Here is a 27,798-nt window from a genome sequence, read left to right as displayed (position 1 = left end):
TATGAAACTAAACCAAAAAGTAAGGTAACTGGATTTCTCTCCCAAAGATCAGTTGTCCTGATCCCCATTTTTCTTATTTTCATGGTTTCTCAATGACATGACTTCAGCTGGAATGAGTAAAAATGAATAAAGTATGTATAGCTATAGTCTACAGCATGCTTAGAAATGACATTTCCTGGGCTGGCTTGTGGTTCAGTGGTTGGTAGAATGCTCACCTAGCACATGTGAGGCACTGGGTTTCAATACTCAGAACAACATAAAGAACAAATAAATAAAATAAAGGTACTGGTGTTGATCTATAACTAAAAAAAATAATTAAAAAAAAAGAAATGACATTTTTTTCCCAGGATCTGCCAGGAAATATGCATATTTCCTAAGTATACAATGACTTGGTGTGAGATACTGCTGATTTCATCTGTGTGCTCCACTATGGATTATAATGTTAAATGTCAACATCTGTTTTTGTGATACATAAACAGAGATTGGGAGAACACATTTTCATATTTCCCAGCATGTATGTTTTCATATGATATTCTATCAGCCATTTGGTTTTTCAAGATGGATTATCTAATTTGATTTTCTGCATAATATATTTTAATATGATTATTGCAGATGCACAATAATTTTCAGTTTCTGAAGACAATATACAGCAGGCCACCAGAGGGCAACCATCTTAAACAGTAAAGGTTTATCCAAAGGATGACAAAACAACTGGACTACTGATACAATCACCAGCAAAAGTTATCTCTGTGGCAAAAAAAAAAACATGGATGAGGCTCATGTGCACAGCACGTGAGACATGATCATGCTGACCTTTAATTTCTTGCTTGCTGACGATAACTGGGGAATTGGGGAACTACATCACAAGTTGCTCCAACCACAAGTGCCTTTCTCAATCTCTTCTTCATTCTGGACATCCATGTGCAGTGGTGGTTGTAAAAATGCTGCTGTCCGAAGGACCCAAGTCAAGGCAAAAGTACTGTGGTCTTGACTAAAGCATTATGCATTTACCCATCCCACATCTAAGATGCCCCACACACTGTGCTATGGCCAGGACCTACAAGACAGGCAGCATGCTTTCTGTTGCAACTTCCCAGGAAGAATGACTCTCTTTTTTTAAAGTTATAGAAATGTTTAGCGGATATATAATAATTGTACATATATGTGGGGTACCATGTACTATTTCACATATACGCAAATGTGTAATGATCAAATCAGAGTAAACTGGTGTATCTACCACCTCAATTGTGTATCATTTTTTTCTGTTGGAAACATTCAAATGTTCTTTTTTTTTTTTGGGTGCTCGGGATCGAATTCAGGGCCTTGTGCTTACAAGGGCAAGCACTCTACCGACTGAGCTATCTCCCCAGCCCCTCAAAATGTTCTTTACTGGGTATCTTAAAACATGTTTAATTGTTGTTGACCACACAGTTACACTACCGAACTAAGGAACGTTCCTCTGTCCAACTGCACCCCTGGATATATTGATCCTCTCTTGCCATTCCTGCAGCCTCTAGTAACCACTTCTCTGCTCTCTACTTCTATGAGATTAACTTTATTAGTGGGAAGAGCGTCCTACTGCTATCCTTCTTTACGCAAGGATGCTTCAGGCCCCTAGGTTTTTTGAATGCTTATCTCTGTGCTTTTCACCTACTTCCTTCAACCTCGTCAGAGACTGTATGCCACCAAGAATTTATTCTCATTCTTCTCTGCCTATAAATATGACTGTAAAACAGGACAGGGTGGGAAGCCAATTTGGGGCCTGCTTCAGCCAGAACCAAACCCTGCCTCACTCCTTACTGCTAAGCTTCCACCTGCCACCTCTGCTACTTCACTCATTGCCTCAGTGCACCCTTGGCAGGTGCTCCTAACACGTTCCTGAACTCTTACATATCATGATGGGACCTGACTGTCAAGTTCAACATGCTTTCCTTAGTTTGCACCGTGTGTGCCTTTCTCTGGAACAGATGGCACTGCTGGTGAGCCACTTTTTTCCTGAAACTCACCTGTTATCTGATAGCCTCTGTCCCTTCTTCTTCCTCTTTTAATTGTTTGTTCTACCTTCTTTTATTTATGACTATTTTTCTTAATCTTCCTGTTTCTCTTCTACCAGTTCCTCTATCAAATGGTGGAGTTGCCCAGAGTTTTTATTTTAGAGCCTCTTCTCCAACTTCCCTTACTCTTGGAGCAATTTATCCCATGTCTCAGTCTTGGGTAAAATACGTATATTGGGTGATGATTTTGTTCAATTCCTTACTATGCAAGACTCCGCCTCTTGAAAATTAGTCCCAAGGAATTTCATCTTTTTCCCTCTATTCTCACTCTTTCTCTCTTTTTAAATTTATTTAGTTTTATATATTTTTAATAGATTTTTATTTGTTCTAATTAGTTACATATGGCAGCAGAATGCATTTTGACACATCATACACAATGGAGTCTAGCTTCTCATCCATCTAGTTGTACATGATGAGTTACATAGGTCATGTAATCATATATGCACATGGGTAATAATGTCGAATTCATTCTACTATCATTCCTACCCCCATGCCCCTCCCCTCCCTTCACTCCCCTCTGTCCAGTCCAAAACACCTCTATTATCCCCACCACCCCTTATTGTGAATTAGCATCTGCATATCAAAGGAAACATTAGGCCTTTGGTTTTTTGAGATTGGCTTCCTCTTTCTTGTTGGAAATCATCTCCATCAACTTCAGTCATCCAAATGGAACCCCTATGGTTATGTGGATTCTTCCCTTTTTTAATCCCTTCCTCCATCCTGTCTCTGAAACCTATTGGTTCTGCTCCTGAAACCCCGGTCTCAAAATTTGCTCCCTCCACACCATGATTTGGGTCTTATCACATGGTATCGCTCAGTAGTTGCATTTCATTGAGAAACAAGCCGTCATTCCAAAACGTTCCTCTAGTGTGTCGGCTTAAACACTTCCATGGCTCACTACTGTCTACCACTTCATTTCTCCCTACGGCCTCACAGGAGACTCGCTCCTTTTCTATGGATCATCATCTCTCTTGTATCATGGTTTTATTATTCAAGTGTTGAGTCTGTTTCTCTGCTAGAAAAATCTCTTAAGGAAAAAAGCAAGGTCATATTTCTTTCTATCCAATGCCCACCATGGAGCCTGACAATAAACAGATGCTCACTGAATAAATATTTGTTCAATGAATTAAAAAGAACACATATCAGTTATAAGCTTCACATACAATTTTTGGAAAGTATTTCTAAAACACTACAGCTTCAACATATTTAAATGAAAGCTTACAGATTATTCAGTTGTCTATGACAACTATTTACTATATAAATATTTAATATAATTACATTTATATTAAACGTGATTGTTGGCTTTATCTTCTGATTTTTTAAAACTGCATTTTCTACCAAAAAAATTATAGAGCGAATGTAGATTTTAAAGGCAGGTGAAAACTCTACATTGTACAAGAAAATTCTTAGAGATATATATGAGTTGGAATCTTTGAGTTTGCTTCTAGTTTATTAAGGCACCAATTAGAAATTGGAGATATTCATTAATTATTTCTTAAACAAATGCAAGTAGAATATAATACTTATTATGTACAAGTCACTAAGGAATATATAAATATAACTTGATCATGGAGACTGCTGCCCAAGGAGTAGGAATTAATAATTCTGATTCTTTTATTAGTTTCTCTGATTAAAAAGAAATCAGAAATACATTGGATATGCACTGGGCTCTGGAATATTTACATAATACACACTACCTCATCCTTTGTTCTAATCATTCCTGTACCTTGAAGCACATTACCTCTAGCTATTCACTTTAGGGTACAGTCAGACTTACAGAAAAAATAAAAAGGGAAAGGACTTACAGCAGCAGAACACAAAGGGAAGAGAGTTATTCATCACAGCTTGAAATACACAAAAAATTATTCATGAATCCTGATTTATATTAAAATATGTTTTTAAAAACCCTCTCAATTAGTGTATGCAGCTCAACTAGAACAACATAATAAAGAAGAGAACATTTTATTTATTGCTGCTTTTTGGACAAACCTACAACAAATTCTTTTAGGATGTAGACATAATTCACCATGTCCCATGGTGCTTGGAATCTGTGAGCAGAAAATCTATATTATTTTTTGCTATTATGGATCTTTTTTTCCTAATGCACATGCAAATGAAGGCCTACTTACCTCTCCTGGCCGAATCTTAATGTAAAAGTTGTTCCGTTTGTATGAAATTTTTAGAACCTTTGGCCAGGCAAATCTGTTTATTCGCAACCGATCACGATATATCAACAGACCACTTGCACAAACTCCTAACATAATTTCTACTCCTTCTGAATCCTAGAGAATGGCAAAAAGCAGTATATCAGTATCTCAGTTATTTCCACTTTTTATTGGGTACGAAATCTAAATCACTACAGAATTGACAATTGAATAATTAAATATGAAAAATACTGTAGACCCATTTTTAAAAGTATTACCCTTAAGTAAGTTTTGTTTGTTTGTTTGTTTTGGTACTGAGGACTGAACCTGGGGCACTTAGTCACTGAGTCATGTCCTCAGCTCTTTTCATTTATTTATTTATTTATTTATTTATTTATTTATTTTAAATTTTGAGACAGGGTCTCACTAAGTTGCTCAGGGCCTTGCTAAATTGCTAAGGATGGCTTCGAATTTGCAATCCTCCTGCCTCAGACACCCAAGCCACTGGGATTACAGGTATGCACCTCTGCACCCAGCTAAGTAAGTTTTTTAACTTTAAGTTTTTCACTGTGGAGATTTTTTGGAATAAAATTTGTTCACCCAGGTATCTTAGATTTATGGCATAAATGCTGCACAGAGCAAAGGCCAAGCAGAGGGCTATGTATTAATAACCATAACACACACTTCTTACCTATGGAGTGTCAGACACTGCTCTGTTCTATGTATGTTAACTTTTCCAATCTTCACTATGCTATATTGAGATGGTTGCTATTATTCCCATTTTACAGATGAGGAAACTGAGATATGGAGTCTCAGCTGCACACATGCTGCCTGGCTGGGCTTTCAGCTGATATGGACACTAATAAGAGCGGACCTGGGACTGGGGTTGTAGTTCAGTGGTAGAGCATTGGCCTGGCATGTGTGAGGCACTGGGTTCGATTCTAAGCACCATATATAAATAAATAAATAAAGTTCCATTGGCAACTAAAAAAAAAACTGAAAAAAATTAAAAGAGGGGAACTTTCCTTTCCTTTGAGCATTTTGGATCTTGTTACTTTGAAAAGAGTCTAAACCTTTGTTTGCTATTATTGTCAAGGAAAAATTTAAATATGAAAGCTTTTAAAAAATATAAATCTACTCCCCCAATACACCTCTATACATGAAAACACTGTCCAGTTGTAATCACACTAAATAATGACTCCTATATATAAATGCACATACACTTCACATATGATTACATGTTTTTTAAACAAAAATGGGATGCTATTATAATTGCAACTTGCTTTTGCTACTTGGACATTTCATCTTGAGGTAATTTCCCCAGGAATGTGTGATGTCCAGAGGTCATCTGCTGTCACCTTAAGCTCAACAAGTATATTGTATCTAGTGTGTTCCTGTTAAACATTGCATTCCACTGAAATCTGGGTAAAATGAAAATGCACATGGCCTTCAAAGGGGTGAAAAAGACAGAGGCAGGGCTGCATGTGAGGTACAGAATCAATTCCTGTTGCACCTGCTTGTTGAAGTCAGAAAGGTCATGGGTTGGTCACACCTTATACTCAGGTCTTCTCATTATTGGAAAGGCTGTCCCTGACTTTGAATTACTCTGCAATATAGCACGGCAGAGACGGAAAAATTAAGAATTCAGACAGGAGACTGTCACTCATGTTTATGGTGGGAAGGTACTTCTTAAATGGTGTCAATGTAAGGCATAAGATGGACATTACCAGAATCGAACATTAATATATTGGTCCATTTCTGGGAAACAGGAAGTTTACTAACAATATAACTGGTTTAAAATGAAATATCTTACCTTGGAAACATATCACTCCATTAGATACTGAATTACTCTATAGAAGTGGAACTCTGGGATGGCAGGATATTAGAATATAATAAAATTAGGGAACCCAAAGACCAGAAGCTGCCCATCATTTATCAGGGACTATATTGACCAGGCAAGTTAAAGAATTATAACCTGAGGCTCACAAGTTGCTGGTACTACTGATTCTTGAGAACCAGCCCTTCTGTTTGCCAACTCCTCAGAGATGACCACCTCCTGCCAGGAGCAGAAAGGCAGGCATGAGGAAGAATGCTTGAATAACTGTCCTTTGGTTCACTCTCTTTTCAATATAGAATGTAAGTTTAGGAAATAGCCTTTGGTCCACAGAGGGAAAGGCCATTTAAAACCTTTTTCAGTTTTATCTATTTTTAAATCACCATTAGTGTCCTTGATCACAAGGAAACAATATCCCCTCATGGGAAACAAGAGGAAGGAACAAACACCACCATTTCTTAGATCCTCCAACATGTTTCTCTGGTCCCAAATCAGTCTGTTATCAGGAGCACACCCTTACTAAATGGCCCTAAAATAAGATCCCCTGTCTTCCTTCCCCTGGAGACTGGATGCTGATTAAGAGCAGCAGCTCTGTTTTATATTTGTAATCTCATGGCCAGCACAGGCCTACTCAGCTCATTTCAAACTAATACATGCTTGCTGAAAGAAAAATTAAATGAAAACGGCAGGAAAAGTGGGGTGTTTCATTGGATGAAAGGGTCTATTTCTTTAATTGCACAGGGACAAAAAAAATGTTTCCTACCAAATTTTCTGCCATTGACGACCAGAGTACTGAGTTAGTTGGATAAATCTTTAGTATTAAAAGCTATGCAGTTTTTCTTGGGGACAGGTCCATTTCACTATCAACAGACCCACTTATACTCCCATTATCAGGGGCTTTGAGGTAGACCTGGGAAGTCTCAATCTGTCACAATGAAAATAAATGGCTATGACGTTCCCTTCATTTAGAATTGTGGCTCACACATTGCTATCCTTCAGTATCACCTGATCCATGGGGATACAACAGGGATTTATATCTGCATTTCATGTCTTACATGAAATAAATGACTCTGACAAAGTCTATTAAAACTAACATTAAGCAACAAACAAGCAGAGACAGGCTTCCTAACTTTTTTTTCTTTTTTAAAAAAGTTTTTGGAATAGGTTATGCAAAACATAGAACCTTCATCTAATATGGGTTTTTATTCTTCATATGGAGCTGTGGGAGTCCATGATCACAATTCAGAATGCTTAAATGGATCATAAAGCTCAGGGACTTTCATACCATCAATAGAAAGAGAAGCATCCAGCTCATAACCGGAAATTGGCTCTAATTTAATTCAGTAAATTTCCTCCTTGAAATGATGGAGTGTGACTGCATGAGAAAACGGAGTCTATGAATCGTTTGTTATACTTAATATTCAGATAAAATCCTATAATGGGCTGCATTTGCACTTCCTTAATTCTCCTTCTTCTTAATGGCATAATTTCAAATCATATTATTGAATGACGAAGCAGCCATCCATTTTAATTCAGTAGCTATAGCAATGTGCAGTGATTTTGTTTTTACTGAAGGGAACACTGATACATCCTAAGTCATACTTCCCTCAATGTACATTCTAATCATTTATTTATTTATCTGTTTATTTTTAGGCAGTGAATGCATCGAAGTGCATAATATAACTCCAAAGTAGCTTCAAATTCACTCAAATTCTCATGCTACTTTCATTTCCTTTTTGATTATCTTTTAGCCACCTAGGGAAATCTCTAAACACTTAATTAACTGGTTCTTTATCTTTATTTTCAAATTCTTACCCTAACCTATACTTGGCATAAGAGAGAAAATGTCTCCATCATCCAAGGACAAAATAAGTGAAAACATGCAACTAAAAACTGGCAAGTAAACAGCTATACCTGCTGTTGTAATAACACACAAATGTCAAAGAACTTGCCATTTAGTATACCAGCACATGCCCTCAGTCAAAACTCAGCTGGTGTTCAGACCTTGGAAATGTTCCTTCCCTGTGATGTAGGAGTTCACACGCAGACATCACCAATCAAGCCCACGTTGGTTCAATGGCCACTGTTTTTCTGTCCAAAGTCACTGAGGATTCGTTTGCTCCCAAACATTGACCAAAGAGCAATAACAAATCTTACAAATCATGTATTTTCTTCTGTTTGGTGATTAAGATTGTTGAGATGTTTGCTTGAACAAAGACAGCTGAAACTGCTCTTCATTTCTAGACTTAAAACCGACTGTGGAAGACACTTGCCTGCCTGCAAGGCTGTAATTGCACATTCTTGTGAGACGGAGACCATGAAATTGGTGACTGTCTATCAGAGGTCAAATCTACATCCCTATGCAGAAGTGATATTATCTTGTCAGCCCTAATCAGAAGAAACTATCTCTGAACTTTAAATATTGACACAGCCAAAACATCAGAATCCATCTTTAGAAACCTAACAAATCACATATGTTTTGCTGATCAAAGTCCTCATAAAAGCTTGCCCATATTTTCATAGGACTTTTGTCCATGGCTTTTTAAAGGTTAGTAGTCCACATGCTCATTCTCTCACTTCTTAAAAGTGCAGAGATTCTAGAAAAAGCATGACAGAGTCAAAGCTGCTGTATTTGTCTTCAACACTGAAGTCCTACAATTTCTTTCTTACTAAGATGCCTCTCTAACACTGAACCCATTATCGGTCAGCAGGCAATTCTTAGCCAGGATGACTAATTTTGGTTGGACTTTAAAAAATAATCTTATTTCAGAGTACTGGTTCCAGGTCAGAGTGCTTAAATGAGACAGAATTCTTAAAATTTAACATGAATTTACTAAGTACATGATGGTGCATACACAGGATCTGACACAAGTTCAGACAGACAGATGGACATGAAAGAGCACAGAAGTCCAGACAAAGGTGGACATATTCAGGAGAAAGGCAGAGTCAGGGTCCAGAGGCAGCAAAAGGTACTTGTGGGTGCAGTGAGAGATACCACTAGAGCAGAGAAGGCAGCAGGGCCTAAGAGATTCTTTGGTCATGATAAGCTTCCAACTGAATCACCAGGCAATCAGGTTTGTCTACTGTGGGTTTTCAGGAGGCTTAACCCATGGGCAAAGTGAGTTTGAGCCATGAAGAGCAAACCCCCCAGTAAATACCAAAGAGCTCTGTTTGTTTTAACATGAAGTAGGGCTTACAAGGCTAACAGAAATTTGCACCCCTAACATTTCCATTACATTCACTGAAGAAAGAAATATGGTAACAGCATTGAATTAAATAAAATGGTTGGGGGGGGGGTCTAAAATGCATACCTTGGCATGATGCAAATCTACTCCATACATGGACAGTTTTTTGGCATTTTCTAAGAAATGCATCTCTGCTTCTGCTGGTGTCATTCCTCTGATAAGAAAAAAAAAATGTTACAAGGCTGCTTTTCTTTCTTATCCATTAGAATGAAAAAGCAATTAGTTGATTTTCCTTCTTCATATCAGTTAGCTTCTTGTCCTTTATCTGGCTGGCCTACAAAAATTCCCCACTTAGTTCCTTGCTAATTTATAAGAAAATATCTGTTGAGGCACTGGCAGAAATAGGTTGACAGTTCTTAATTTAAAAATCTAAAGTCTGAATATTTTTGAGTGCCAACATAATGCCCCAAGTATAAAATTCACACCTGATCTCATGAAATGGGTCAGTCAAAACCCAGGTGCACTATAAATAGTGTATAAGTTAACTTCATGTGTAAGATGAATATGAAATGTAAATGAATTTCATGTTGAAACTTGGGTCCCATTCCCAATGTTTCTCATTATGTATATGTAAATATTCCAAAGTCTGAAAAAATCTGAAATTTGAAACACTTCTGGGCCCAAGCATTAAGGGCAAGGGATACACAGCTAGTGTATGGGAAAAGAATAATAAGAAAAATGGCTTTGAAGGAAAACATTACAAATAGATGCCTGGATGTTCTGAGGGAAAGCTTACGTACTCCAGAACTTTCCCATGTACAGGCTCACTCTGCTAGAGTCCCATCCTTAATGTACTGAAACAAAAACTGGGACGAGACAGGCTGTGGAACTGATGCTCACCCGTCAAGGCACAAGTTAAATGCATGCTCTCAGGGTTTCCTGTCACTGACCTGTGGCTCTTGTGCAGCTCGATCACTTTATCTTCCAGTTCTTTAGTGTGGTTTGGTGCAAAGCGAAATTCACTAATGTAATCATTCCCACATTCATCGGGGTCATAGTCTCCAAGTTCTGACTGGACTGTGTAGGAGCCCAGCAGGGCAAGGGTCACAAAGGAGCAGGGCAGCCTTCCTGACACGATGTCATCGCGCAACTGTAGGCAGAGGTAGTACCTTCCAGGAGCCAAAAGGTCAAAACAAAAGGCCAGCATTAGGCTACACGAAAAGGAGATCATTCAGTAAAAACTAGGTAAACAATTTCTTCCTGTCCAATAACCTCTCCAGGACACATTTTCTACCATTTATAGATGCTAATATATTTTTTTCCTTTTTTTTTATTATTGTAAACAAAGGGATACATGTTGTTTCTCTGTTTGTACATGGAGTAAAGGCATACCATTTGTGTAATCATAAATTTACATAGGGTAATGTTGTTTGATTCATTCTGTTATTTTTTCCCTTCCTCCCACCCCTCCCACCCCTCTTTTCCCTCTATACAGTCCTTCCTTAGATGCTAATATTTGTTTCATCTATATTTGATCTAGATATAAGGGGAAAATACTAGGTTACAAAATATAATATTAAAGGATATCTAGAAGGTTGGCAATGGTCATAATAAACCACAATGGAAGAAATCTAAACATATACTCTATGTTGTATGCATGCATGAATATACAATAACAAATCCCACCATTATACATAATTATAATATATCAATAAAAATAACTTTTAAAGTCTTAGGGGTAGTCTTCAAAACACTCTCAGAAATCCTTGGTTGGGGGAAAATAGTACAAAAATGATGCTCTTACACCTAATTATTAGTTTCCCCTAGCCTTACAGAAGTCTCATTTTGATATCTGGATGACAGGTCTTGCCCCATGACTAAGACTCCAGATAAGAGTCCTGCCTTTATAAACTCTGTTCTCAATTTCCTACATTTTGGATGACATCACCTCTTTAAAACAATGTTTTCTCCTGTTTTATTTCTTTTTATTTAGATATCTCCCTAGAATCTAACTGATCTGAATATTAGTTTCAAGGAACTACTAACTTAAAATCTGAAAATACTGTCACTGTAAGTAAACAGCTTTAAACTGAAGAAATAGAAAACATTTCTTACATAATTTTGTCATATGATAAAAGTATTTCCATTAATAGCTGATTTGCCTTCACTGTTATTTTATTCTTAAGACTTACAGTTATAATACCACCTGCAAAAGATTTCAAGATTAACACTGATGAGTATTAGTAATACCTATCATGAACTTTCCATATAAGAAAAGAACTGTTAGTCTGTTGGAACAGACTATTATTATAAAGTCTTAAGGGCCGCTGTTATGTGATTTGGTGCTGATGTGTAAGTAAAATCCATGTAACCCAGATGTAAAAATTCTCAAGCATTTAATAGACTCTACAAACAACACAAGAAGATAGAAAGGAATCACACACTAAATTTTCAAATCCAGGTATATTTGGGTTCCACAACAATGAATAATGAAATAGTTCTTCAATATGGACAAAAAAAAAGCACCTCTGTTTATAAGAAATTATACATTTTCTCTGATTTACTGCCAATTGAAAAGAAATCCTCTGGAACTAATTACTACCATTCTCCTAATATGTCAAGTGAAATTATTTTCATTCATAGCAAGTGACTAAAGCTGTTTTGGGTCATTTCCCTTTTATGAACAACTAAGAAGGATATGAGCCTTATACAGAAAAATCTTTACACACAGGAAAAAATCATTTGGCATGATCATAAACTTACTACCAAACAGAACAACAGTCAGAGTTTCTAAAGCAGAATGTAGGGTCATCTAGGAAGACATGGAGCACACTAAGAATAACAGGATGAATGTTTGGGGACCCATCCCCATCCCCCAAATAGTTATGTTGGAATTCTGTCCCCAAGGTAATGAATTAGAGGTGTTGTTTTTTTTTCTCCCCCAGAAATGATTAGATAGAGCCTTCAAGAATAGAACAGGTACCCTTATGAAAGAGACCAGAGGGAGACCCGGACACCTTCCACCAAGAAGGACATGGCAAGAAGCCAGGGGTCTGCAACATGGAAGCAGACTCTCACCAGAATATGACCATGCTTGCAACCCTGATCTCAAACTTTCAGCCTCCAGGTATATAAGAAGAAAATTCCTATTGTTTTAAAACCACTCAATCTCTGGTATTTTGTGGTCTCAGCCTAAACAGACTAACCTACCCAGCTCAGCTTTATAAAGGGAATCCCTTTTCACACTCTAAGTTCAGCCACCAAGCTGGGATATTTTTATGTTAGATTCTTTTCTTAACGTCTTTATTTCAGAAAATGAATTAATCATATTTCTTGTATACACTGGGTATGAAAAGTTAACTCAAATTTATTTTTAGACAGCTGTGAGGTACCAGGTTGATTATATGCATAGCATAAACATCTAAAGACACTTTGACTCTTAAGTTTTCAAGCAGGACACTAAGAATTGCTTTATCATTTAAGGCTGAATCTCATCCAATTTGACTGTGGTGGGTGGATGACAGTATCTCAATTTTGCATGTTTTCCCATCAGGGTCAGGCAGCCGGAAATATCAGCCTAGCACCAAAGATACAACTGTGAACAGATAGATTTGGCAAATCTTCTCATCAGATGTGTGCTCTCGTTCAGTTGTCTTTTGTTTGCCATTTGAGTGTTGTTATGGTTTGGAAGTGAGGTATCCCCAGAAGCTCATGTGTGAGACAATGCAAGAAGGTTCAGAGGAGAAATGATTGGGTTGTGAGAGTCTTAACCCAATCAGTGATTTAATTCCCTGACAGGGATTAACCGAGTGGTAACTGCTGTGTAGGCTGTGGGCACTAGGGGCATGGCTTTAGGGTATATATTTGTATCTGGCAAGTGGCAATTTTCAAATACCTGGTGATATCTTCAGATAGCTGGGCGGGGTCTGGTGGGTAAAATTTCACATTAAATGAAAAGTGCCAAGCACCACCTGTAAAAATAGAGGGGGAAATGATCAGATTAGAAACCTGAGAAAATTCCCCTAGACTTAGGATTCTAATTAATTGCTAGAACCACCTCAACTCCAAGCATTAACAGCCAAGGCAGCTTGATCACTAATACAAAACAAGGGTACCTCTGTTAAATGAAATCCACAGAGAAGTCTGATAACTCATCTAGTTTCTAATCTTCTCTACTATCAAATCCTTTACTGGTACTTCTAACTAGGAAGGAAATGGATCAAACTTCCTCTCTTTCCCAGGATCAAAGATAAGCCTCAGGAAGAAGAGGGGGGAGGGAAAGTGAATGATACGGATAATCCTCTTATCAGGTAAGTCTGGAAATGATGAGATTTTCTGCTTTGAATTTCTGGATAGCTCACATACCAGCACTACAGACCTAATTCCCATTTTCTTTGTGCTCTCTGTTTTGTTGTTACAGGTCAGATCCTATTATAATAAATGCCAAGGGACTAGTCGACATATTTTATTTTATGGAACGGTTTGCTGCAGTGAATACTGCTTTAATAAGTGGGCTGCTCTGCTGACTGTTGAATATTCTTTTCTTATTCAGGGAAATTTTTGATGCAATACATACCTGAAATTATTTACTACACATTACCCAATTCTACGCCCCTTTAGTCTGTGACTTGGGCAGATCTTCTTCACAATGTACCACTCTTAATCCCATGGCATATACTCCAGCAGGCTAGAGGGTCTACTGCACAGGTACCTAACTCCCTGTGTTGGCTACACATATCCTTGAAACATTATTTAGCCTTAACTAAGCTCCATATCTCATCAATACTATCTTTGTGAATGGTTATCAAAATAAACATGAAAAAAATCCTTTTCCCTTCTCTACTTTTATTTTATCTGTGTAATCACTCCTTTAACTTATTCACATTGGTATTTTGGCTTTTAAATGTAATAATTTACCAAAGTTTGGGCATTCCTTCTCTGTGACACTATTTACAAATATTTTTTCACCTTCACCCCAGAAACACATTAAAAGTTCCTCTGGCCTTGCTTATATTCTGAATGGACTACTAGAAAAGTCCCAGGCTCCCTGGCTTCCATCCATTCATAACATGGGTGTGCTCTCAAGCCATGCTTCTGGGACCTTAAAGAATAGTATTTAAATCTTCTCCACACACATCTCAGACAGAGCACCAATCTCCAAAGTTTATAAAGAACTTAAAACACTTGACACCAAAAATAAAAAGAACCCAATCAATAAATGGGCTAAGGAAATGGGCAGACACCTCACAGAAGAAGATATACAGGTGATCAACAAATACATGAAAAAGTGCTCATCATCCCTAGTAATTAGAGAGACGCAAATTAAAACCATCCTAAGATTTTATCTTGTTTCAATTAGAATGGCTATTATCAAGAACACAAGCAATAATAAGTGTTGGTGTGGATGTGGGGGAAAAGGTACACTCATACATCGCTGGTAGAGTTGCAAATTGGTGCAGCCTCTCTGGAAAGCAGTGTGGAGATTCCTTAGGAAACTTGGAATGGAACCACCATTTGACCCAGCTATCCCACTCCTTGGTTTATACCCAAAGGATTTAAAATCAGCATACTACAGTGATACAGCCACATCAATGTTCATAGCAGCTCAATTGACAATAGCTAGATTTTGGAACCAACTGAGGTGCCGTTCAATTGATGAATGGATAAAGAAACTGTGGTATATAAACACAATGGAATAATACTCAGCCATAAAGAAGAATGAAATTATGGCATTTGCTGGTAAATGAATGAAGTTGGAAAATATCATGCTAAGTGAAATAGGCCAAGCCCCAAACCCAAAGGTCGAATGTTTTCTCTGATAAGTGGATGATGATGTGTAATGTGGGGGGGGGGGGTGTTGGGGGAGGAAGAAAAGAATGAAGGAACTTTGGATGGTGTAGAGGAAAATGGAGTGGGAGTGGGTGGGGAGATGGAAAGATAGTAGAATAAAACAGACAGTATTATCCTATGTGTATGTATGAATGGTGTGAATCTACATTGTGCACAACCATAGAAATGAAAAGTTGCACCCCATTTGTGTACAATGAATCAAAATTCAGTCTGTAAAATGAAAGAAATTAATAATAAAAAAGAAGAGTATTTATGCTTCAGTTACTCTCCCAAGACTTACAAATGCTCTCCCCACCCCAATTAAATGACTTTTGATAACTTTATTTTCTCCATAAGTGCCTTCCAACATCCCAAAAAAGGGGCAGTATTATTAAGTACTTCTTAGCTGCTTTCTTTGTAATGTTCCTCATATATGTGCAATATTTAGCTCCTTCAGTTCCCTATGTTTCTGCCATAAAAGACAGAGACCCATTTATTCTTTCCAGTTTATTCTTGATGCTATCATTTGTATCACACTTGAGATTCCACATGCCAGGGACTCTACCTGTTCTATAAAGGACTTATCAAAGGATCAGATATTATTGGGTAGTTAATATCATATTGTAAACTAGTCAAAATATTACTGAAACATCTGCTATAAGAATTATGCTATAAAATCTGCTCATCAAATATATTTCTAGTGATGTTTATTCCATTATTCTCAAAAAAATCCTTTTCTTATTCTAAAATTAGTCCAATTTGATTTTACTTTCCTATTGATTTCTCCTCACTTCCTACTAAAATAGATCCCTTTACCGCTTGCCAGTAAGACTCATAATGAGAGTTGGCTTTCCCTCAAGTGAAATAAAAAGTAATGGATTAGTTATGGGAAATGGATTTATTGCTCTTTTATAATTTTCATCTACTTCAAAGTATGCCTTGATTCCAGTGAAGAGTCTGGCAATGTAATTAAAACAATCTTATAATAAAATTAGGGTGAAAATTCTAAGTTGGAAAATAGTCAGTAACAAAAGTACAAACAACAATGCAAAAATCCTCAGGCTAGGAAAGTAAGTTGCAAATTATAGTGAGCCTAAGAAGTATCTGAAAAACATGTTAAAAAAAATACCAATTTCTAGGCTCTACCCCAGAGATTTCTACTCCTGAGATTTGGATTATGGCCTAGAACTTGTGGTTTTATTAAAATCCTTTGGTGCATTGGAACCACAGTGAAAATCACTATTAGCAAGGAATCCACATATCTTAAGATTTTAACCCAAGAAACTACAAGGTCTTTCAGGGCATTTTTTGAAATGAAGGGAAAGTTTATGGAAACTACAATCTACATTCCAATCAAGAAAAAAAAGTCAGTGAAATAAGACATAAAACCAGGAATTAATGAGAAAAGAAGATTAAAGTTCAAATATACATCCTTATAAAGAAAGTGGCAGAAAGAAATCACTCAGGAGGGTGTATTCATGCCATGAGTGACTTGCAGCCCCACATCTGCTCAGAGGAGGGCCCTGGTGAGAAACAGGAAATGAAAAAGCTGGAACACATTAAAATGAATATTTCTATAATGCTGATGTAGGATTTTTAAATTGCAAATTTATGATAAACAGAAATTGTAGCATTGAAGGGAGTTCATTATTATGAAAAATTTCTAATTCTATTCTTCTAAAGCTTGCCAAATCTTAAAATTTCTAAATAGACTCTATTTATATCATGAATTTATTATTGACCATATAGTCTTTGTCAGAAAATTACTATATTATAAATAACCTTTACTTACGATCACAAAAAAATTAGTATTTTTAGAGGTTTTAAGATTCAGCATGCATTAAACATGACTAGAGTTAGAGGTTTTATTATTAAGAACAAACTCTGGTTCCAGAATTTGCCATGTATCATAAACTTATAACTTAAAATGTTTATCAAATTGATCTCCATTCTCTGACTGATCTCTGTCTAAAGGCCTACTGTCGATCAGCATAAAAAAGGATCCTTTGTCATCTCTGGAAAGAGGGGGTGTTGGCAAATAATTACATTAAATGTGATAACCTCTCTGCTCTGGTGGGATACAAATTTTGTACAAAGAGGACATTTTAGTTGATAGGAAACAAGAAGATACATAAAAATACTAAATAAAACTTCTAATAACTTCCCATTTCCTTTGTCTCTTCTGCAACATAGTTTTTATTATTTAAGAGTCAAGTGACTGACTAACCTGCATGATGAAAAAATACCCTTTACATTTCATATTTAGATTATACCTTTAACTTTTGTGTCTCAAGAAGATAGCAGACAGCATAAATGGAACGTTAAAGGGGAAAAGGAATTCTATTAACAATACACAAGAAAGTTTATGCCACCTTTCCTTGAACAGTATTATGACTTATTCCTGAGCATTTTATATATTTTCAAAGCACTTTGCAATTACTAATCAGGTCGACATTTCATTAATTAGATGTACACACGATAACATTATGCACATAGAACACTATGATACATATTTTTCACATCTGCTTTTAATAATGCCATATAAAGATCTTTAGAACATATCTATCATCACAAAATTTTTACTAGGATTCCTTGGAACAAGAAAAAATGTTTTCATCTATTTATCACAACAGTAGATATTCCTGCCTTCAATTTCAAACTATTTCCATTCAACTAATTGATCAGTGGATATATTGAATTTATCTCAAGAATATGGTAAATGTCTGATTGTATAAATCATCAACAGACTAACATCAAGAAGACAGTGACTTTTGGAGGGCTATTATCTAATATTAAATGGTTCTAACTGTTTACTACCAATTGTTTTATTAGTACTTGGGGTATTTTGATATCCCAGGACTTTCAAAGGCACTAAGAAGTATTTTCCTCTCTTTTAACAATAAACTCTTCGAAAACTTAAAAAGGAAGGATATTCCCATTAATGATTTGATTTTAAATTTATTCTTTATTTTTCAACTTGAATTATCTATTCAGGAGAATTATGCTAGGTTTTACTGATAAAAATACGAACTTTTTTTAAAATTAAGTAATTGTTACAATAAAGGTTATCCACGCTTATGGTAAAAGTAATAGCGGTCGAGAATGTTAAATAATAAAAATAGCAAAGCTCCCTTCTCAAGCCTCTATGGAGCATGCCACTTCTGGAGGTAATTACTGTTAAATCTTTCATGCTTTCTATAAGCTTCCCTTGCATCTATATAAGCGTAACTTTTTATTTTTTATTTTGGGTACTGAGGACTGAACTCAGGCGAGCTTTATCAATGAACCCCATCCACAGCTCCCCATTTTTTCTCATGTGCATTATGATTTTTTAGAATTTGTTCTTTTTAGATATATTTGACAACAGAGTATATTTGGACATGCAATACATATGTGGAGTATATTTTATTCTAATTAGGACCCCTGTGGTTTTACACGATGTGGGGCTTCATTGTGGGTGTATTCATATAAGAACACAGGAAAGTTACGTCTGATTCATTTCATTGCCCAGTCCTTTTGATTTTTAATGAGACAGGGCCTCACTTAGGGCCTCACTAAGTTGCTGGGGATGGCTTTAAACTTGTGATCTTCCTGCCACTGCCTCCCCAGTAGCAGGCATGTACCACTGTACCCGGCTCTGTGTATGCATAACATTTTAAAAACAAATGTGATTACATTACAGATATGATTTTTCACTAACAGGAGCTAAGACATCTGTCTATTGCTATTTCCTCATTGATTTAATTGTCTTTATAAATAGGTGTTTAACTTGCTCTAGTTTCCTGCTACTGCAAACAGTACTGTAATGAACTTTCACTGTGTACACACATGCATTTTTTTTCCCTCTAACACATATGCTGAATAAATTTCTTCAAGTAAAATGAAAGGTCAAGGTGTAAGTACATTTTAAATTTTAATAAATACTGACAAACTGCTCCCTTAGACGGTTGAACCAATGTATACTTCTACCATTTGGGTTCTTAGGTGTCCATGCAGTTATTATTAAGCATAATAAACTTTTTAAATCTTTGTTAATCCAAATAGATGGAAAACAATGTCTCATTTTAATCATTAGATTTAGCAACTTAATGCTTATTGGCCACTTATGTTTCAATTTTGAGATGTGCTCATGGAATTTTTTGTATGTCCATTAACAAATATATATTTTTTTCAGGAAATATATATATTTATTAATTTACTTTTAGGGACCAAGAAAAGAGGTTGTCACCAATGAACTTCAGTCTGATTTGTTATTAAATCTTTAAACTATCAAATGACTATTGCTTGTAGCCTAGTTTTTATGTGTTTGTGACAATTAGGCTTAATACAACATTAATAATTAAATTTGGAACTTTTAATGATTAACTGCCAATTTGAGCATCAAATGATTAAATTATACATTTCACATGGGTGTACAGGAAGAGGAGTAGGTCAAATGTCAGTTATTTTAATTTGAGTTATAATAACAAAAAGTGGGTACTGTCTGAGTTGGATCAATGTGCTAGATCATATATGAGCTTGTAATCTGTCTTTCAAAAAAGTCTATTCACACTGGCCACTTGGGTATGAGCTACCAATTCAGATTAACCTGCTCTCTTAAATATCTTTACCTTGCCATGCAAAATAATCCCAAAGAACTTACTTCGAATTTGTTTTTTAATTTCCTTAGCAGGGTCCAACCAATTCTGAAAAAGAAATGACATTCTGAATTTGAATCAGAGAAGCGCAAAGATGACTTAATGTTGATGAGATACAGACATGCCCACAATGCCCTTCCTGCCACTGTCCTTCCCCCAATTCTAGTGGCCTCCACCAGGCCTTGCTCTGTGAGGATCTGGACACTGGTCTATGGAGAAAATGCACACATGTGCCAGTCATGCTAGACAAACGTTTTTCTTTTACAACCACTACCTTCAGGAATTTGAGCTAGCACTGACACAGAGGAGCAAAAAATGGGAGAAGATCCAGAAGTCCAACACATTACCAAAATAAATTAAAGATTCACATATACTGACACACAGAGGCTCTAACCTTTCACTTCTATGTTAGTGACTTCTGTGATCACAGATGCTCAGGCATCTGCCTAAACCTCTTCTCACAATAGAACACTTATTTGAGATCAGTGGTTTTCCTCGTCGGAAAAGTCAGATGTTTACCTGATGTTATACTGAAGTCAGACACCATCTAGCAAAATCAGTAGGAATAAGTCTGACTCAGTATACATCACCACAGTAAGTAACATCTGTGAGCAAAACCTTACATGACTCAGTTTTTAGCACTAGTACAATGAAAACAAGTCTCTCCTTATTTTTCAATTAGCTTTGGGGAAAAGTTTTAAATAGATGACATTCCTCAAGTGTAAGCATCTACGGAGGTATTGCCTCAAATATGAAGCACTTATGAAATGACAGGTGTCAGGTTAGCAAATGTACCACCTCATATTTGATTTGGCAAGAAAATGAAAATATAAGATGATGAATCAAGATAGGACAGGAGCCCCAATGGCAAACTGCCCTGGCAGTTTATGTCACAACTATAATATCGTCATAGAATTTGGGGGCATGAACACATTTTTTTTCATAAGGATTCAAGTGTTGGCTTTTCTTGGGCTCAAATATTCCACGAGATATGTATTATTTTAAAAAGCACCATATGAAATACTTTGCTGGAGCCATAAATACCTCAAGGATGAAAAACAGAAGAGTTGACTTACTGTTTATAAGATATTCAAGAATAAAGGAAGCTGACAAGGATTTCCTTTATGAAGAAAAAGGGTGAGGAAGAGTATTTGTGGATGATAAGTCATAAAAGTGGACATGTGAGGGTGGGCAGAGAACATGGTACACCGCTGGGTAAGCTTGAACTGCTCTTCATCTCTCACCTTCTGGTTTTCAGCATCTCGATATGTGAGGCCAAAGTAGTCCTTTTCTAGCAGGTTCAGGTGTTCGCACACTTTGTCAAACAGCACTTGCCCTCTGGAGCGTTTCTATGGAAACAATAGAAACAACAAGTCGACATCCACAAAGAAATTCTCCCAGTTGCCACAGATTGAACTGGGTGAAACTTCAGATGCTGTGTGCTGCAACTGTTCAGCACGTGGCCAGCAAGTTTGTTCATTCTGTCACCTCCTGATGGGTAAAAGGGCTACAAAGGGGGCCTCAATCTATAAAAAGTCCACCCAACAGAGGAAGAAAGAAACCAAATGTCAGTAGTGTCAACTGAGTGAGTACAGGTGACGAGGGTGGGGAGTGATTCCTAAACAGAGGTGGCTGGAGGAGATGATCTGATGCTGGGAAGCCTCAAATATCTCGTGAAATACAGAAATCCAGATGATGAAAGAGGATCTATAGAGTCATGTTTCAGAATGCCCCATCTGCGCTCCCCAGGCTGTTAAGTGCCCAGAAAAATCAGCCCTGTTTCCTGGTTTCAACAGAACCTCATTTAAAATTTTCTATTCCAATTCTTGCTCAGAAAGTATAAGGGTCATTTTCTGAAAGTCCATTAAACTAAGTTAATTAGTTTATTTCTGGTTTTCTGCCATGAATTTCAGTATGGTGTTCAAATTTCTCTTAATTTCTTTGAGAACAAATACTTCTTATTAAATATAATAAAACATTCATTAGGTTTCAAGATTTTTAATTATCCTATATAAACAGAAGATCCAAATAACTATGCTATATTTTGGACCATCAGATAGTCCTATGGAGAAGAGAAAAATGTACTCATAAGGGGGAAAAAATTCATCAGCTTAACTTATTGTGATACACTCTGCCATATTTCCATCTACTGCTTCAAAGATCTTTAAACATGGATTTGAAGTCTGCAGCAGATTTACTGGCAACAATTAAGCTAAATTCCCTTTTTGTTTGTGTGGTACTAATATTTTACATCTAATACGTTCAGTAAATTTGTCCTTAAGATTTAATGTGTTAACAATGAGACATATGAAAATTGATAAACTATGTTCATGCCAAAATAATAAGCATTCAAAAGACCTGTAGGTGGTGTCTGTTATTGTGCGACTGTAATTATGTTGAAAGTCAATTATTCAGTCCCCTCAAGCATAACTGTTTAGGGAAAAGGATACATTTATATAGGAGAGCAAAGTCTAAATTGTAGCTAGCTAAATAATCAATGATGTATTTGAAAAAAAAAAAAAAAAACCCATAAAGGATGAAAATAAATAACTTGTTAGCAAAACTACATAACATTGCTCATTGGTTATGAATAAATGGTACAACAGTGAAATGCTTTAAATCCTTATTTATAAATAATAGCAACTTATATTTGAATAGTGCTTGACAAATTATAAAGTATTCACAAAATCCTGGTTCTTCCCGTGCTTCTCTAGGTATTATCTACAGAGATCATAGATAAGGAAAGAGGTTCCAAGAAGCTGGATTAGAGGGCAGTATTATGCTAACAGCTGTGGATAGGAGCTTTAGAATCAGATGAAACCTGGGTTGGAATCTTCAGTATTCCCTTGCAGTTATGTGAACCTCTGTCTCCCCACTACAAAGTGGGCAAAGACATCACATACTTCCTTGGAATGGCTGACATTACAATAATGTATTCAAACTTGGTCTACTGGTGGCATATATCATGCATTCTATGAGTTTCAGGCATTATTATGTCCCAGTGACTGATAAATGGCAGACTGTTAAATGCAGAGCATGTGGTAATGCATATTTTCTGTAGGTGTCATGAATACAAGTCCTGGGGGTACCAATAAGCAGATTTAGTATTAACACATCCTACTCTTATTTCTTCTTCTCGTTTACTTCCATAGTCTCTATTTTTATAATTATTTATTAGTTACCTCAAAATTGTACATAATAGAATTCATTACGACATTTATTTGTACATGCACATAACAACTTCATCCATCTTATTCCCTAGTACTTTCCCTTTCCCTCCCTGTCCCTCCCTATCCACTTGCTCTACTCTACTGATTTCCCTTCTATTATTATCATCATCATTTTAGTTAGTGCAATATATATATGTGTGTATGTGTATATTAAATGTGCATTATATATGTGTGTGCATTATATATGTGTATAATCAAATGTGGACACAGCATAATTTCGTAGATTTCACTCATTCTCCAGCACTTCCCCAAGCATTCCCCTTCTCCCTTCCTCTACTCTATTGGCATCTCTTCTATTTTTATGAGATCCCCTTTTTTATTCCCTCCTCTCCAGCTTCTGCTTATGAGAAAAAACATTCGACCCTTGACTTTCTGAGTCTGGCTTACGTCTCTTAGTCAGATGTTCTCTAGTTTCCTCCATTCTACCAGCAAATGACATAATTTCATTCTTCTTTATGGCTGAACAAAACTCCACTGTGTATATATACCATATTTTCTTTATCCATTCATTTGTCAACAGGCACCTAGGCTGGTTGCATAACTTGGCTATTGTCAATTTTGCTGCTATAAACACTAGTATGCATGTATCACAAGCATGGTGATTTTAGCTCTTTTGGATAAATACCAAGGAGTGAGTGGGAGAGCTGGTTCATAAGTAGTTCCCATTCCTAGTCTTTTGAGGGATTCTCCATACTGCTTTCAAAAATGGTTGTACCAATTTGCAATTCTACCAGCAACATAAGTATAGTTTCCCCTACCTCCTCACCAGCAATTATTGTTATTCTATATTCTTGATGATTGTCATTCTAACTGGAGTAAAAGGAAATCTCAGTGTAATTTTGATTTGCATTTCTCTGATTGCTAAGGATGTTGAACCTGCTTTTTCTTTATATATCACCTGCTTACTGCCTAATTGCTTTGGCTAGAACACATTACTTAATGCACGCATGTGTGTGTGTGTGTGTGCGCCACACACCACACCAATGACTGTTCAAGTACTTTCTCAGTGAGTAAACAAAAGTCAAATCAAATGCAAATATAACAACTTCACAAGGATTTGCTTGATTCTACGCCTCCTCTGACCCACCAGATCAGAGCCAGCCTTCAAAGGAATAATTTTTTCTGAATGTGCCACAGGCCAACCTGGTCATTGTTTTGATTAGCTGTCTTCTGACCTGTTCTTCCTTTTGCCTAACAGGTAACATGGATTAGCTCAAGCAGACACTATTATGCTGACTCCTACTTTTCTTCTTTCCCATAATTTGATTTCTGTTAAAGACTCAGAGCTCTCTGAAATAGACCACATCCTTTCTTACTATTTTAAACATATTTTGAATATTATAGTCCTTAAGAAAAATGATAGAGTGGTTCATTCCTCATACTAGAGATCTTTTTTTCCTGGCCCTCAGAATCTAGACCAGTTGTCTAGAATCTACTGTAGATGCCTATAAGGACTGGAAACAATGATATTCCTATTAAACATCAGCATGGCTACCAACTAGCTGGGTGACTTTGGAGAAGTCATTTGGGGCTCCATTCTCTCTTCTTTGAGCAAGGATGTAAGATTCTGTACAGCAAGCAGATTACGGGGCTTGCTGATGGCAAACTATTAATGGATAAGAGTACTATTTCCCAGGAGTCCAGATGGGGCTTTGGGACCCTTTTGCACAGAGCAATGACAAAGATTCTGCCAATGGATGGAGATGGGGCATTGCCTGAAACCTACTTTCCAGCCCTGGATTGGATCCTCTCTGCAATCTCTCCCGACTCTAAAAATTTCTGGACATTTTAACTAAATGGTTTTCTCCTAGATTTTCTAGTTGTTGACATCTGCATATCCTACAGATAATAATCTTTAACATATGACTAAAGCTCAACATCCAGACTAGAAAATTTGGAGAAATCGCACTCAAAGACATCAACTAATAAGTGATCAAATCTAGGTATCTTATTACCAGTGGATACGGGTGTATACAGCCATTATGAGTCAAAAATTGACAGAAGTATTTGTTTAGAATATTAATACTAGGATAATTTACCTAACCACATACCACTAAGAGTTTTTAGTCTTGTGGTTCCTGGTAAATTAAGTCATCTTTGGCTCAAAGGCATCCCCAGTTCACATATACGTTTACTACGCTATCATCCAGAAAACGTAGTCTTACTTTCCTAAAGTGACAAGCCATAGGTGGCCAGCTCTCTTCCTGGAATTTCCCCCGACCAACTGTATTTCTCTTTCTTACAGAGTAAATGGGGATATTACAACCCAGAAATCCAGAGGCCTTTATCTTAAAAATAGCACATCCCCAAGCGATTTAATTAGCTTCATTCTTAACTATTAGAACTTTTCTTTAGGGGCTGAGGTTGTAGTTCAGTGGCAGAGCACTTGCCTAGCACATGTGGGGCACTGGATTTGATCCTCAGCACCACATAAAAATAAATTAAATAATGGCATTGTGTCCATCTACAACTAAAAATATCTTTTTAAAAAGAAATTTTCTTTAATTTAAATTTTCCAAATTGACATGAAATTTGGTGTTTGGAGAATGAATGAATACTGAAAATGAAAAGAATCAGAAGTCACATACTGAGAGAAAATATTTGCAGAACACATCTAACAAAGGACTGATGACCAAAATTCAACAATAAGAAAACCACCATTTACATTTAATAAATGGGCAAAATAATTTGAATTGACATCTTAACAAAGAACATGTGCAGACAGCAATAAACAAAAATAAAAAGCTGCTCAACATCATATGTCAACTGTTGCAAATTAAAACAATTAGATACCATTATACAACTATCAGAAGGGCTAAAATCCGAAGACTGGCAACACCAAATGCCAGCGAGGATGTGGAACAACAGGAACTTCCATTGCTGATGGGAATACAAAATAGTACAGCTACTTTGGAAGACAGTTTGGTAGCTTCTTACAAGGCTAAGCATACTTTTACTGTATGATTCAGCAATCGTGTTCCCTGGTTTTTACCTAAATGAGTTGAAAATGTACATCCAAACAAAAACATGCATACAAATGTTTATAGCAGCTTTTCATAATTGACAAAACCTGGAAGCAACTAAGATATTCTTCAAAAGGTAAATGGAAACACAGACTGGTACGTTTAGCAGTGCATAAAAAGAAATGAGCTGTCAAGCTATGAAAAGACACGGAAGAAACTTAAATGCTTATTGCTAAGTGAAAAAGAATCACAAAAGCTCACAAATTACATGATTCTAACTATATGACATTCTGGAAAGGGCAAAGTATGGAGTAAAAAGATCAGTGGTTGCCAGATGTTAGTAGGTAGGAAGGAATGCACAGGGGATTTTTAGGGCAGCTGAATTACTCTGTATGATACTGTAACAGTGGCTACATGTCATTACATATCTGTGAAAACCTATAGAATATACACTAGGAATGAACTGGAATGTAAACTATGAGCTTTAGTTAGTGATAACATGTCAATGTTGCCTCATCAAATGTAAGAAATACACCACACTAATATAAAATGCTAAAAATAAAGAACTCTGGAGGAAAGGGTACCTGGGAACCCTTTCTTCAGTATCTTCAGTATCTTCAGTATAATTTTCCTGTAAACCTAAAACTGCTTGAAAAGTCTACGAATTTAAAAGAGGCAGATAAAGAAAGAATGCAGTAAAAATAATCTCTTAAGTTGTCAATGATTTATTAAATACTTAATAGACTGATAAGTGATTTTACTTTTATCATGTATAAATAAAAACTTAAAACATTTTTTTTTTCAGAAAAATCAAGACTTAATCTGAAGGCTTTCCGTTTGCCTTGATTTTCCCCTTGAAATTAATTTATCTAAGAAATGAGGTCATTGCAGGTAGAGCTCCTTTAGTTTAGACCTAGTTATTTGCTTCTCCAGGGTACAATTTAACTTGCTCCCTGTCTCCCACATTTTCTGTATACTGCTAGTTAAATCTAGAGGCTTGATGAGATTCAGTTTTGTTTTGTGTGATTTCATTAGGAGGTACAGAGTGAGGACTTGCCTTTGTTGTGATAATAGCTGTCACTGATGATCACTGCCCCAGATTCAGTGGTTCCAGAACAGCATGGCGATATCCTGATACTAGCCACACCTGCCTATTTATTAGCTAGAGTATGGTTATAAAGAGATACTTTGGCAGAACTCTATATTTACCCAAAGTCCAGATAAATGCTTGCTTCTTTCTTTCATCTCCATTTTCATGGTAACTAGCATCATTCCAAGTCTCCAGTTGGGGTTTTTTATTCTAAAATATCACTATGAACTCATGTTTACAGGTTGGATGTGTCTAAACCCATCTCAGATGTCACCTGTACTAGTGACCTGAAAGCCCCAAGATGATCTGCCTGGCCTTTTGCCTGCCAAGTCCCTCTTACCCTTCCAGAGGCTTCTTCAGAGTCACTTCTTCAAAGCAGACCCTGTCCTCCCAGCCCCATGAGAACTCCTTTGGACCTGATAGCACTTTTTATCTATAGCTCCACAATGGCACTTTCTTTTTTTTTTAATTTTTAGTTTTAATTTTTAGTTTTTTGTACAAGACAATGAGTAGATAGACAAGATTGGGAGATACATGGATTGTGGACATGAAAACCAAGGAGTTCTGTTTGGGATGCTTCAAGTTTTGAGTGTGTAAGTCATCATCCAAATAGAGATATCAAATTAAACAGAATAGATGAAACAGTGGAATGAATCTGACTGGACTTTCTTATGTTCACATATGAATGCACCACCAGTGAACTCCATATCATATACAACCACAAGAATGGAATCCTAATTAGAACAAGTTATACTCTATGTATTTACAATATTTCAAATTACACTGTACTGTCTTGTATATCTAAAAGAACAAATTTTTTTTTTTTTAAAGT

At 36.4% G+C, this 27,798-nt stretch overlaps 1 protein-coding gene and 1 long non-coding RNA gene across 2 annotated transcripts in view; one reads left to right on the top strand and one right to left on the bottom strand.

Annotated features, from left to right (window-relative positions):
• The window catches only part of EPB41L3 (erythrocyte membrane protein band 4.1 like 3), a 218,378-nt gene that overhangs the window by 31,665 nt on the left and 158,915 nt on the right, over window positions 1–27,798 (bottom strand). The window contains 6 exon segments of the mRNA XM_079109220.1: window positions 4,184–4,336; window positions 9,344–9,431; window positions 10,168–10,386; window positions 13,113–13,188; window positions 19,689–19,731; window positions 20,928–21,032. Of these exon segments, the coding sequence (XP_078965346.1) occupies window positions 4,184–4,336; window positions 9,344–9,431; window positions 10,168–10,386; window positions 13,113–13,188; window positions 19,689–19,731; window positions 20,928–21,032 (684 nt within the window).
• On the top strand, window positions 4,344–7,915 carry LOC306643235. Its single transcript, XR_013758860.1, has 2 exons — window positions 4,344–6,157; window positions 6,188–7,915. It is a non-coding gene; the product is annotated as an uncharacterized lncRNA (long non-coding RNA).

The sequence above is a fragment of the Sciurus vulgaris genome (genome assembly GCF_902686455.1).
Source record: "Sciurus vulgaris genome assembly, chromosome: 13".
NCBI classification, from domain to species: Eukaryota; Metazoa; Chordata; class Mammalia; order Rodentia; family Sciuridae; genus Sciurus; species Sciurus vulgaris.
This window is presented reverse-complemented; position numbering and strand designations above follow the sequence as displayed.